The sequence below is a fragment of the Neomonachus schauinslandi genome, chromosome 15, assembly GCF_002201575.2.
Source record: "Neomonachus schauinslandi chromosome 15, ASM220157v2, whole genome shotgun sequence".
Classification (NCBI taxonomy): Eukaryota; Metazoa; Chordata; class Mammalia; order Carnivora; family Phocidae; genus Neomonachus; species Neomonachus schauinslandi.
In genome coordinates this window covers 58746003-58757156 of record NC_058417.1, presented here as the reverse complement: position 1 = coordinate 58757156, position 11154 = coordinate 58746003, and the positions used below count along the sequence as shown (strand labels likewise).

General features: G+C 64.0%; 1 protein-coding gene across 3 annotated transcripts; it reads right to left on the bottom strand.

Annotated features, from left to right (window-relative positions):
* Window positions 1-2399: 2399 nt before the first annotated feature.
* SLC25A10 (solute carrier family 25 member 10) lies at window positions 2400-10187 on the bottom strand. Of its 3 annotated transcripts, none has more exons than XM_021680786.1 (11): window positions 9941-10187; window positions 7271-7390; window positions 6585-6699; window positions 6451-6499; window positions 6182-6223; window positions 5490-5533; window positions 5296-5366; window positions 4914-5006; window positions 4485-4562; window positions 3688-3744; window positions 2400-3410 (listed from the first exon to the last, which is right to left on the bottom strand). In XM_021680786.1, exons 1-11 carry the CDS (start codon window positions 10031-10033, stop codon window positions 3309-3311), a joined length of 864 nt encoding a protein of 287 aa, XP_021536461.1. In that variant the 5' UTR covers window positions 10034-10187; the 3' UTR covers window positions 2400-3308. The 3 variants fall into 3 exon arrangements, with proteins under 3 accessions (XP_021536461.1, XP_044777555.1, XP_044777554.1); XM_044921620.1 differs by having other exon boundaries at window positions 2462-3410; window positions 4485-4591; window positions 4913-5006; XM_044921619.1 differs by lacking the exons at window positions 2400-3410; window positions 3688-3744 and having other exon boundaries at window positions 4486-4562; window positions 4914-5366.
* Window positions 10188-11154: the final 967 nt, after the last annotated feature.

Below are 11154 nucleotides of genomic sequence, written 5' to 3'. Positions count from 1 at the left end.
GCTGCTGTAGCAATTGGCCCGCACTCGGCCAGTAACGGCCAGCTTCCGTTCTCTGTGCCCCAGCCGCCTTCCCCGCACCCAGGAGCAGCCAGAGACAGCCCGTGCGGCCCTGACCCATCACTCGGGCTGCACCTGCTGCCCCCCACGACCACCGCCGAGGCCCCCTGCTTGCCCTCCAGTCTCTGCCGGAGGAGCTCGGGGTTCCCAGGGGGGCGGTTTTCCTGCCTCCCTGCAAGGGTTACGGTTTCAGCTCTGACATCCAGGTGTAGGATCCATTGCCAGGTGAGTTTTGTGTCCGTGTGAGGTGAGGGTCCGGCGTCAGCACGCGGCACACGGATGTCCAGGTGCCCAGCACTTCTTGTTGATGCAATGTCCTTTCCCGGTGAGTGGTCTGAGCCCCCTTGTTGAAATTTCTTGACAAGTACTTGGAATGTAACTTTTTGCGAAGTATGTAGTGTTTCTTTAAGAAAAAAAGGCTGGGCCGAAGGCGGAATGCTGGGCCGGACTGCAGGTGCCCCCGGGGCTGAAGGCTGGGGGCGGCCCGGCGCGTTGCTCGCGCTCTCAGGCTGGCTTTGAGTGCCCACGGAGGAAGAACGTGGGGCCCCTGGACCAGCCAGGCCTCTCCCGCCGTCCTTGCACCCTGAGTGCGGGCTCCAGGAAGCCGCCGCCCGTAGAGGCTCGGCCTGCCGCCCGTCCCCGTGTGTGTCATCCCTGTGCCGGGAAAGCTAGCGTCCCTCCCACCGCACCCGCTGCACCCAGCCGCACCACCGTGGTCCTGGCCAAACCAGTCGGGGCACTTTCTCCCCTTGGTCCTGGGAGGGACAGGCTGGGTGGAAGCTGGTGAGGGGCCGGCGTCCCGGAATGCCTGGGGCACATGAACGTAGGCGAAGAGGATTCCTTGCTCGGAACCGAAGCAGCTTCAAGGGGAACACGCCCCTCCGTGGCCCAAATCAGCCTTTACGTGTCTGGGGTCTGAGGGCAGCCGCAGCCTTCCCCCTGGCCTTACTCACCCCTACCCCTCCTGTTTTATTATCGGGCTGCGGTTCTAGTTGTCTCAGTGGGGGTTCTGACCCGGGCACGGGGAGTTGTGTGCAAGCCCAAACCGCCGGAGTTGGGTCTGGCCAGGACCCTCTTTGGTGCCTGCCCCCATGCGCCCCCGCCCCACCAGCTCCGCGACCCCAGAAGCCTCACGTCACCTTCTGCGATCCCAGGTGCATGGCTGCTTTGTGCCCATCCCCAAACCTGGCCAGGTCCTGAGACCCCGGCAAGGATGCAGGAACCACGCCCCACACCAAGTCCTTTGCTCAGAAATGGGACCTGGATCCAGATCCGGTTTTAGGAAATTCAGGGGCAAAGGGGCCAAATTTGAGAGGAGGCGGCAGGACCCAGGAACAGCAGAGAAAGGACAGGAAGGAGACACCGCAGGCCTGGACCTGGACCGATTCACAGGAAACCAGCTCTCAAAGTGTAATTGCGGACATTTGAGGGTAGAGGGTAAAGACGGACCATTACTGTTCCCACATATCATGAATTACTGCTGGAGTCATGCACACAGGTTTTGAAAGACTATTTTTAAGGATTTATTTGAGATAGAATCTCAAGCCGACTCTGTGCTGAGCACACAGCCTGATGAGGGGCTCCATCCCACGACCCTGAGATCATGACCTGAGCCGAGACCAAGAGTCACTCACCCCGAGGAGCCACCTAGGTGCCCCTGAAAGACTATTTTTAGATACGCGTGCCTAAGTATTTATCTGTAAATGACCCCAAGCCTTCCAAACAATGCAGTGGGTGGGGGCGGCGCTGGTGCGTGCTCCCTGCTGGAGCTGAGGGGAACTGAGGGGACGTGCGTGGGTTGCTGCGGTGGCAGCTTATCCAGATTTAGCGGGTTTTAGTTCTGAGCCGGGCAGCCCTCACCGCCACCTAACCCCTTATGTTGCTGTTCACTTGAAATGCTCCAGAGCCAGAGCATCAGCAGCAGGCCCTGGGCAGCGTCCGCCTCAGGGTGGCCCCCACAGCAGCTCCTGCCCCAGCTGTCCGTGCGAGGGTCCGCGGCCTGGAGAACCTGGGTCTGCCCAGTCCCTTCCTGGGCCCAGGACTCTGACCCCAAGGGCTCCCCCCACAGCCAAGAGGGACTCTCAAAGCAGGGGGCGGGGTGTCTTGCAGTGCCCAGGTGCCTGCTGAGAAGAAGGGCCCAGGCGTCCATGGTAACTTGGATCCAGACCCCCAACACACACATCCTGCCCACCCCCCGTCCCCTCTCCTCCCCTGGTTTTGGGCCCCCCCAGTTCCTCTGCCCACAGCCCACCCCCACGTATCCGGTCAGGGCTGGGCTTCTTTCTCCCTCTGGGCCCTCAGCCTTGCCCCCCAGAACCGGACAGCCCTCCTCGGAGGGTGCAGAGCGGGTCCTGTGGCCCCCGGACAGCACAGCAGCCGACACGCACATGCCAGACGTGGAGCACTTCACAGTCCTTTATTAACACCCCTGCAGAGCACCCCTGCTGGGGTCAGGGGGACGGGCTGCTCTGGCAGACCTCAGACGCGGCCATTCTGGGTCTCGGCTGTGGGCGGACACCACCGTCCACACGGAGTGGGCCCCCGAGGACACCCTGCAGCCTGCCTCTGCCTGGGAGCCGTGGGAGGCGGGGACGCCGTGCGTACCCCACGCTCCCTGAAGCAGCAGCAGGCTCCTGGCTTTGAGAGCTTTTGGCGAAACTACTTGTTGAAGCAGCAGGGGGCTGGCTGGACCTGGTGCCCGCAGGCCATGTGCTCACCTTCCCTCCTGGGCAGGCTGATTCTGCATGGTGCCATCTGCCCAGGGCCCCGGAGCTCCGGGGGCAGAGCTACCTTTGAGAATGTCAGAAAAGCTATGGTCCCTCTCCAGAAATAAAAGGGCACATGCATACACCTAGTTTGGTGAGCCATGCTGGGGGTCTGCACCCCTCTCCGCGGCCACCCAACTCCTGATGGAAGCTGCTGGAAGATGGTGCTGAGGGCCCCAGACTCTAGAAAGCCTGGACAGCCCACCTTGTGTTAACCAGCTACTCAGGGAGGAGAGAAAACTGAACCCAGGGCCCGGACACCTCCCCTCTGAGTCATTAGTGTGCAGGGGGGCTGCCGGAATACCAGGTGGGGAGAGCCTGGGGTGGGCAGGCAGGAGGTGGAGGGGACGAGGTCACTGGAATGAGCTCAGGCCCAGGTAGGCTGGGGTGTGGGCAGGAGCCTGTTGGGGAAGGCCAGGGTGGAGGTCCCGGCCCAGGAGGAGGGAGGAGGGCACCGGGGCCGCGCTCAGCCTGCTCCGCGGCCCATCAGGAAAGCATTTTGATGCCGAAGTGTTTGCGGAGCTGTTCCAGAAACACAAACGTGAGCACGGTGTGGGGCATGAGGCGGATGCCTGCAGGCAGGAGGCCCTGGGCGGAGACAGGGATAACAGGAAGTGAAGGGAGCCCAGAGAGGGCCCCGCCGCCGCAGCCACGGGGGCCGGGGGGCTGGGGGGGGAGGGGCGCGCAGGGCGGCCGCGGGGGAGCGGTGCGGACCCCCGCCCCAGCTAGCCCCCTACCCCGCCCCTGCAGCCGCAGGCCCCTCCCACCATGCCCCTGGCTCCGCCCCAGCCCCCAAGCCCCCCCCAGCCCCTGCACAGCCCCTGCACAGCCCTCCCCAGCACCCCCAGCCCCTGCCCAGCCCAACCTTGTAAAAGGCCAGCGGCCCGAGCTTTGCTGTCTCTACTGCGCAGTGGAGAACACCCTGCAGAAAACACAAAATAAAGCAATAAAAAAAGCTGCATTTTACTTGCAGAATACAAATAACACACCCCTCCCCCAGCACTAGCCAGGGGCCCTGTGCAGTGAGTGGCCTGGACCGGTCAAAGGTCATGACAGCTGGAGAAGCCAGCAGCCGAGAGGGTCAAGGCCACCCTGCCTGCTGACACAGCAAAACCAGAAGCATGCACGGGACCCGCCGGGCACCCACGGCGTGTGGGGGGCTGGGAATTGGAGCAGGGCACAGCAGGGACACAGAAGTGGCGTGCGTGCCTGTGGGTCACCGGGTCCTGGGCCTGCCCAGTAGAATGCGGCAGCTCACCGACTTTCACTGACTGCAGTGAACGGGCCGCCTCTGTGAACACCAAGGAATCGGATTTAAACACAGGGGGACGCCTGGCCGGCTCCAGCAGTAGGGCCCGCGACCCTCGATCTCACGGTCGCGAGTTCAAGCCCCACGCTCGGCGTGGAGCCGACTTAAAAAAAAATAAAGTCTTTAAAAAACGGCCAAGGGCGGCTCCATGGCTGGCTGGAAAGAGCAACTGGGGAGAATGTGCTCGTGCAGGGGGGAGAAAGCCTCCTCCACGTGCCAGGACAGGGACACGGGCTCACGCAGCCATGGAGCCTGGAGCCTGATAACAGCAGTGTGGGGACCCCTCCCTGTCCCCCGTCCCGGCCCCCAGGCCTGTACTCCTGAGGGGGACAGTGCCTGCAGCCCCCACTCACCTGATACTCGCCCTTGGAGTTCATCAGACGTGTCTTCAGCACGTCCAGGGGCTGGCACAGGATCGTGGCGCAGCCACCCTGTGGGGAGGGGGGCTTATCACCAATGGGCCTGCCGGGCAGAGTACGTGGGCACCCGTCACCCTCCCCCACAGACCCACCCCCATAGAAGCCCCGGGCCCGGACCCCCGGAGGCATCCTCAGGGCTATAGGACCCTGGGCTGCTGGGGACACTAGAAACCATCCCAGCTTGGGCACCGGGGCCTCAGCGCCCACGTACGTATGCAGCCCGAGAGGGACATCCGCCACACCTGCCCACAGCCTCCTGCCTTCTGAGCCCTGGCCTCGTCCCGGCGGGCACACTCAGCTCCCAAGACTACTCAGCCTCCCCCCGCCCCCGCGCCTCCCCCAACGGCCAGGCCCAGCACTCACTGCGATGAAACTGGCAACAAAGTGAGTGAAGACACCATCAGACAGGTACCCGGTGCTGAGGACCAGCTGCTTGGCCTGATCGTAGCAGGACAGCTGTGGGGGGGAGGGGTGAGCAGGGCCTGTGGGATGGCCCCCGGCCCCAGGAAGGTAGACAGGGGCCCACAGGGACATCACCGGGACTGACCAAGTGCCTGCTCTGCAGGTCACCTCCAGTTACTGTGACCGGGCAGACGGGGGAGGCCCGGACTGGGAGGGGCCTACCCACCGCCCCAGCCCCCACCTGTGGTCCATGCCCACTGCCTTCCTCCCCCACCTCTCCAGGGGCTGAGGGCGGGCCCCCCAGATGCTGCCCGGGGAGGCCCACCGCCAGCAGAAGCCCCACCTGGCCCACGGTGACAAGCATCCCTCGACTGGATGCCATGCTCGCGCCCGAGAACAGCTTCTTCAGACCCTCTGCCGGAGAAAGGAGGTCAGGCGCCCAGCCGCACCCCTCAGGCCTCCCCCAGGTCCTGCACAATACTCCCCAGGCCCCTCTGTCTCCTTGGACCCCCCAAACAAAGGGCCTGCTCCTCTTACCTTCTCGGGCCACCCGGTACAAGCCGTCCATGGCGTGGGCGTAGCTGCCAGGGACAGACAAGGGGCGGGGGTGAGGCCCTCCCTGCCCATGGCCCCTGGGGGAGGGTCCTCCCCAGGGAGAGCCATGCAGCTGCCACAGGGGTCAGGGGACAACAGTGCCTGAAGACCGCCCCGCCGAGGCTGGGTCTGTCTGCGGGCTGGTCCTGACGGTGAGAGGGTGGGGCCTGCCCGGAGCCCGTTTTACCCCTGGACTGTAGCCAGTGCCTGCTCTCTAGCTGGGGCGTCCGTCCTTAGGCAGCCTTGGAATCAAGAGGATCTCAGACTTCATGAAAAACGGTATTTTTACCGCAAAAAAAAAATCCCAGCCCCCAAACTTGTTTAAAGGCCCAAACCCCCTCACTTAAACTTGTAAACCATCCTTCCTGTGAACAAGTACGAGATATCAGAAAAGGGCGGAAAGTAGCCAGCCTCCATCCCAGATTCCCCCACCAGGAAAGAACCCAGAGGCCCTCCCAACTCCGGGCGGATGAGGGCGCCGCCAGCAGCCTTTGCCTGCTCCAGGTGACGCCACAGGCAACGAGGCCTCTTGGGACTCCCAGCCGGGGCCTGGCAGAGGCGCTCAGGTCTTCCTGCTCTGCACGCCCCGCCCCAGGCACCCCCCCAACCAAGAGCAGAACTCGCCCGCTACTCACTTGCGGCGCTGATTCGGGGGCAGCTTCATGTCATTCTGCATCCTGAAACAACCACAGGCTCAGGGGGGCGGCAGGGGGCCAAATACGCCCCACACAGAAGCTGGTGGGCATCGGGGCTCACCCTGGCCTGCCCCCCAGTCCCCCGTGTCCAGGCCCCAAGGTCCGAGGGCTTGTTCCAGGCTGAACACACCGCAGACCCTAGCAAGTAAGCCTCCCACCCAGTCAGAAGTCGGGAAAGACCCTGACCTTGGGTGGGGGCACACACTGACCTGACATTGACCATATCTGCGGGAGTCCCCACGAAGCCTCCAATGCAACCTGGGGCGACAGACCCCAGAGCCAACATGTGATGACTTGCAATGCCCACCTGCGCCCACCCTCCCCGGCCCGGCTGGCAGCTCACCGCTGATGGAGCCCAGCAGCACCTTCTTGTAGAAGGGCAGGGGCCCCTCACTGCCCTTGGCCACATGGTCCCGCACGGTCTCATAGATGGCGAACCGAGTCAGGGAGTAGGTCATCTGGAGGAAAAGGGGCCCAGCTCAGAGGGTGCACGTGGGGGAACCCTGCTGGGCATGTCGGCCCTCCCCACCCCAGCCCTTCTGGTGCACAATCATCGTGAAATGGGCCATGGGGACAGTGAAGGACCCTCCCAAGGCCACACGGTCAGCAAGTGACTGAGCCAATTCACAAACCCGAGGCTGGTTGAGTCCAGAGTTTCCCTCCCCAGGCTCAGTTTCCCCACGTCTAAGTGGAGGTCTTGAGCCAGCTGTGAGAGCAGGGCTGGCCCGGTGGAAGGCAGAAGCACATCCCAGGCCACCACACCCTGCCGACTCCTGGGGCCGTGTGGTTCCTTTCTCCTACCCAGCCTTGAAAAGGAGGACAAAGTAACTCCCATGCCCACAGGGCACCCACAGTGCGTCCGAGTCCAGGCCAGGGACACCAGTCTCTCCCTCTACCTGCATGGGCTCTGGGACCAGGGCTTAGGGAAGCCCTCACCTCGCAGCGGTGGGGGGGGCCCTGGGAGGCAGAAGTGCCCTCCTGGGAGTCCTAGCCACCCACCGTCCCGGGAGGGGGGAGCCCCGGAGGCACCTGTCTGCACAGGGAGGCACTGAGGCCGTTGTAGAGTGCCAGGACGCCATCGGAGCGCACCACCCGCAGGGCCATGCCCGTCATGCGCAGCTTCACCTCCTGCTGCGTCTGCAGATGCACCTGTCGGAGTACAGCTGCTCACGCCGGGCCCCGCCGCAGGGCCCGCCCAGCCCGGCTCCCTCCGGGCCCTTTCCCACACGGAGACCCCACGGGCTGGGTCCTCTCAGCACCCCAGTTTAGAGATGGGAAACTGGGGCACAGGAGACACAGAGGTCTCCTAAGGGTGCCCAGCTGGGTGCAGATGGGACTCCACGCCCACACCTGGCGCCAACCTCTAGTCCACACTATTTTGCTTTACAAGGAACAATGGCGGCTGACACGTGAGCCCACCAGGCCCGTGAGAAATAGTTCACCTATGTGTCTGAGTCCTCACGGCACCTGCTACAGGAGTGGGGGTCATGAGTCCCATTTTGATGAGGACACTGAGGCAGGATGTAGACCCCAGCAAGGTGACTCCAGAGCCCCATTTCTTAGCCATGCCACTTCTCAAGAGGGATCAGAAGTTATGGGGACTCAGAGACAGGCTGAAGAAACATGGTGGGCTTGGAAGAGATGCTGGGAGTCCGGTGGGGGAGAGGGGAAAGGACACTCCTGGGAGGGCCACCCTGGAATCTGTCCCCGTACACCCCACTCTGTCCAGCCCCAGTCGTGTTCTGGCTGGGCCTCCCTGGGCAGGTTACGGACCCTCCTGCTTCAGTTTCCCTCAGTGTGCTATGAGGATTAAGTAGCTCAGTGGGTGCACCTTTCTCTTCCTTCTCTGTCCCGGCCCAGGGGCTTGGGTGGTAGGGCAGCGAAGGTGGGTGGGGACGGAGAGGGCTTTGTGCTCCACTCAGCCACATCGGCCAGCTGGACAGGACAGAGGGCACTGGGCCTGGGGGCAAGGTGTCCACGCAGGAAGCAGCCCTTGTCCAGGCGAGAAGCAGCTGTGAGGACTGAGCCAGGGCACGGGGCAAAGGGAGAGATCAAAGAGCTGTAAATCATTTCTCCAGTGGCCATGTCGTTGAGGGCAACGTGCTCAGCCAGGGCCTCCCAGGGAGGTCTGCCTCCAAAGCTGTCCTCCCTGCTTCCGCAGGGGGGTTGAGTACCCCCTGGGCCAGACAGCAGTCAGCGTCCTGTGGCTGCCTGCTGCCCTTGACCCTCCTGGCAGCATTCTGCAGCAAAACAGCACCCGGGGGGCAGGGCATGGGGCAGTGATGCCCAAAGGAGCCTTGGACAATGGACAGGGGGCTCTGGGCCACTCCAAGGGCCCCTAGAAGCTGTGCCCAGCCACAATCAGACACAGAGCCTAACCCTCCAGGGCCCCACGGTGGGCACAGCGCAGGCGGCACAGTACCTGCCTGGGCATCAGGAAAGCAAAATAAAACAGACATGAGGGGAGGCTCCTCCTTTCTCAAAACAAGAAGAACCTTTCAGTTCACTGTCACCTCCTCTCCCAGGTGGTCACAGCACCTTCCAGGCCTGGCCCTGTTCCTCCTAGCCCCCTCTCAGGCCCTGGGGGCTACTAGGAGCATGCAGGCCTCTCCCAGGACATGCCAGGTCTCAGGTGTGCCAATGGGCTACCACCTTCAGCCCCCACGGCTGCTAATCCTGCCTAGCTGGAGGTGAGCATTTTTACTAGAGAAGTCAATCCTCCTTCATTTAGGACAAAAGTTGCTGAAAGAAACATACCCTCAGGTGGAGAAGGGGCTGGGGTGGGGGCCTGGCCAGAGGCTGAGGTTTGGGTCAACAGGGCCACAGGTGCCAAGCCCTCCCAGGGGGTGAGTAGGGGGGTCAGGCCGCTTTGGGTGGGGGTAGGGAAAGAGGTGGCCAGGGAGCTGCCCCCCTGGCCCACAGGTTCCATGTGACCACAGCCCAGGTTCCCCAGGACAGGGCCTCCTGGGCCGACCAGGCTTTGCATCATCGGCCCTTTCTTCTTTGTTCTTTGTAGTGAGAAAGGGGCAGAAAACAACCCCCCCGCCCCCGGCTGGCCCTGGGAGACAAGAGAAGCTCTGTGTCATACTGCCCCATAAGCATTTTTCCTAAAAAAAAGTAAAATGAGTGGGACTGCTTCTTGCTCACCCTCACAAGGCAGGACCTGTGTGGGTGCAGGACCTGCGGCTTCCAGGTGCCCACCCAGTCCAGGAGGAAGCAGCCCAAAGCAGGGATCCCAGGGAACATAGCGCAGGCTACGTGTGCCATTCCCTCACTGTGTGCTGGGTACCCACCAGGCAGGGAGGCACCTGGTCCATGCCCTGGGTGTGCTAGAGCCAACATGTGTGCGCCCCACAGAACCACCCCCTCAACTCGAAACCCGGCAGAACTGTCCTCACAACTGCGGGACGGAAATTGGCTCAGAGAGGCCAAGCGACTAGCCCGAGGTCACACAGGTAGTATGGGGCACAACCGGGGCTGGAACGCGGCCCCTGGTCCCCGACAACGGGCACCTCCACCCCGGAGTGGGCAGGGTCTCCGGGCGGGGGCAGTGAACCACAAGGCGGCCCCAAGTCTCACGCCTTCCAGGGCCAGTGCAGGGCCAGGCAGGTCAGCGCCCAGGCGTGGGCGGCCCCCCGCGCCCCCCCTCCCCAACCCCTGGCCTCGCGCCCGCCCCCGCCCGGCCCGCGCCGCCCTCACCTTGAGCAGGTCCAACGGGTGCGTGCAGCAGGCGGCCCCGCAGGAGGCCAGTCCCCCGAAGTACCAGCGCGACACGCGCGCCTCCGCCGCCATGGCCCGCACCGCGGACGCCCAGGAGCGCCGGCAGCCCGCTTGCAGCTCCTGCTGCCCACACCCCGGACCCGGCCTCCGCCCGGCCCCGATCGGACCCCGACTCCGGCCCCGGACCCCGGCCCGCACCGCCGCCCGCGCCGAGTTCAAAGCGCCACCCGCCACCCGCGCCCGGCGCAGCCAATGCGCCCGCGCGGCCCTGGGGGCGGGGCCAGGGCAGGGGGCGGGGCCGTATAGACCCCGCCTCGAGCTGGGGGTGGACCGCGCCTTAAAGCGGCCGTGGCCCAGCAGCGGAGCCGAGTGGGCATCGCCGAGCCGCCTGCGTCTGTGCCCGAGGGGCTAGGGCGTGGCGGGGGGGCCCACACCGACCCCAGGGAGACTGCTGGGTGGCCTGCTCCACTCCCCCCGGGAACCTGGCGTCCCCCCACCCCGCCCTGCTCCGGCCGCCCCAGTGTCACCCGCACGCCTAGGGCAGGTCTCCGAAGGTCACCGCCAAGGAGCGGCCTCGGCACTCGGCCAGTCCCTGCCACTCCCGGAGGCCGGCCTCCTGCAAACAGCCCAGCCCCAGTCGCGGCCCTGACCTTGCACCCAGTGTCCCAGCTTCGCCTCGCAGGCCCTGGGGGTCAGCCCTGGGACACGTGCATCTGGAGGGGGTGGCAGAAAACCTTCCTGGAGCCAGTCTGCAGATTACAGAAAAACTAGGGGCAAAAGACAAATTCGGGGAGACTAGCGACCCTCCGGTGCTCCCAGCCAAGTCCGGCCTCAGGTGTGCTCTGACCAGACAGCCATCCTGGAAGAGGACAAGGAGACAGGAAGTTCTGAGCCATGCGGTTTCAGTCTCCTGGGAGGTGGCAGCTGGGAGGCTGCCTGTCCCCAGGAGATAGCCACCTGTGTGCAGATCCCCACTCTCATTCCACCATCCAGCAAACAGGAGGTGCAAGTATGCTCCTAAGCCAGAGATGCACCTGCTGGGCAAGGTGGAAATCTGAATCTCCAGGGCCACTTTACAGCAGGGCCACACAGATCCAGAGAAGACAGAGCCAGAGACCCCTTCCCCAGGGAAGAACCTACATCTTGCAGTCCCAGCTTGGCCACTGCAGCCCTCCACCCCCACCCAAGGGAGA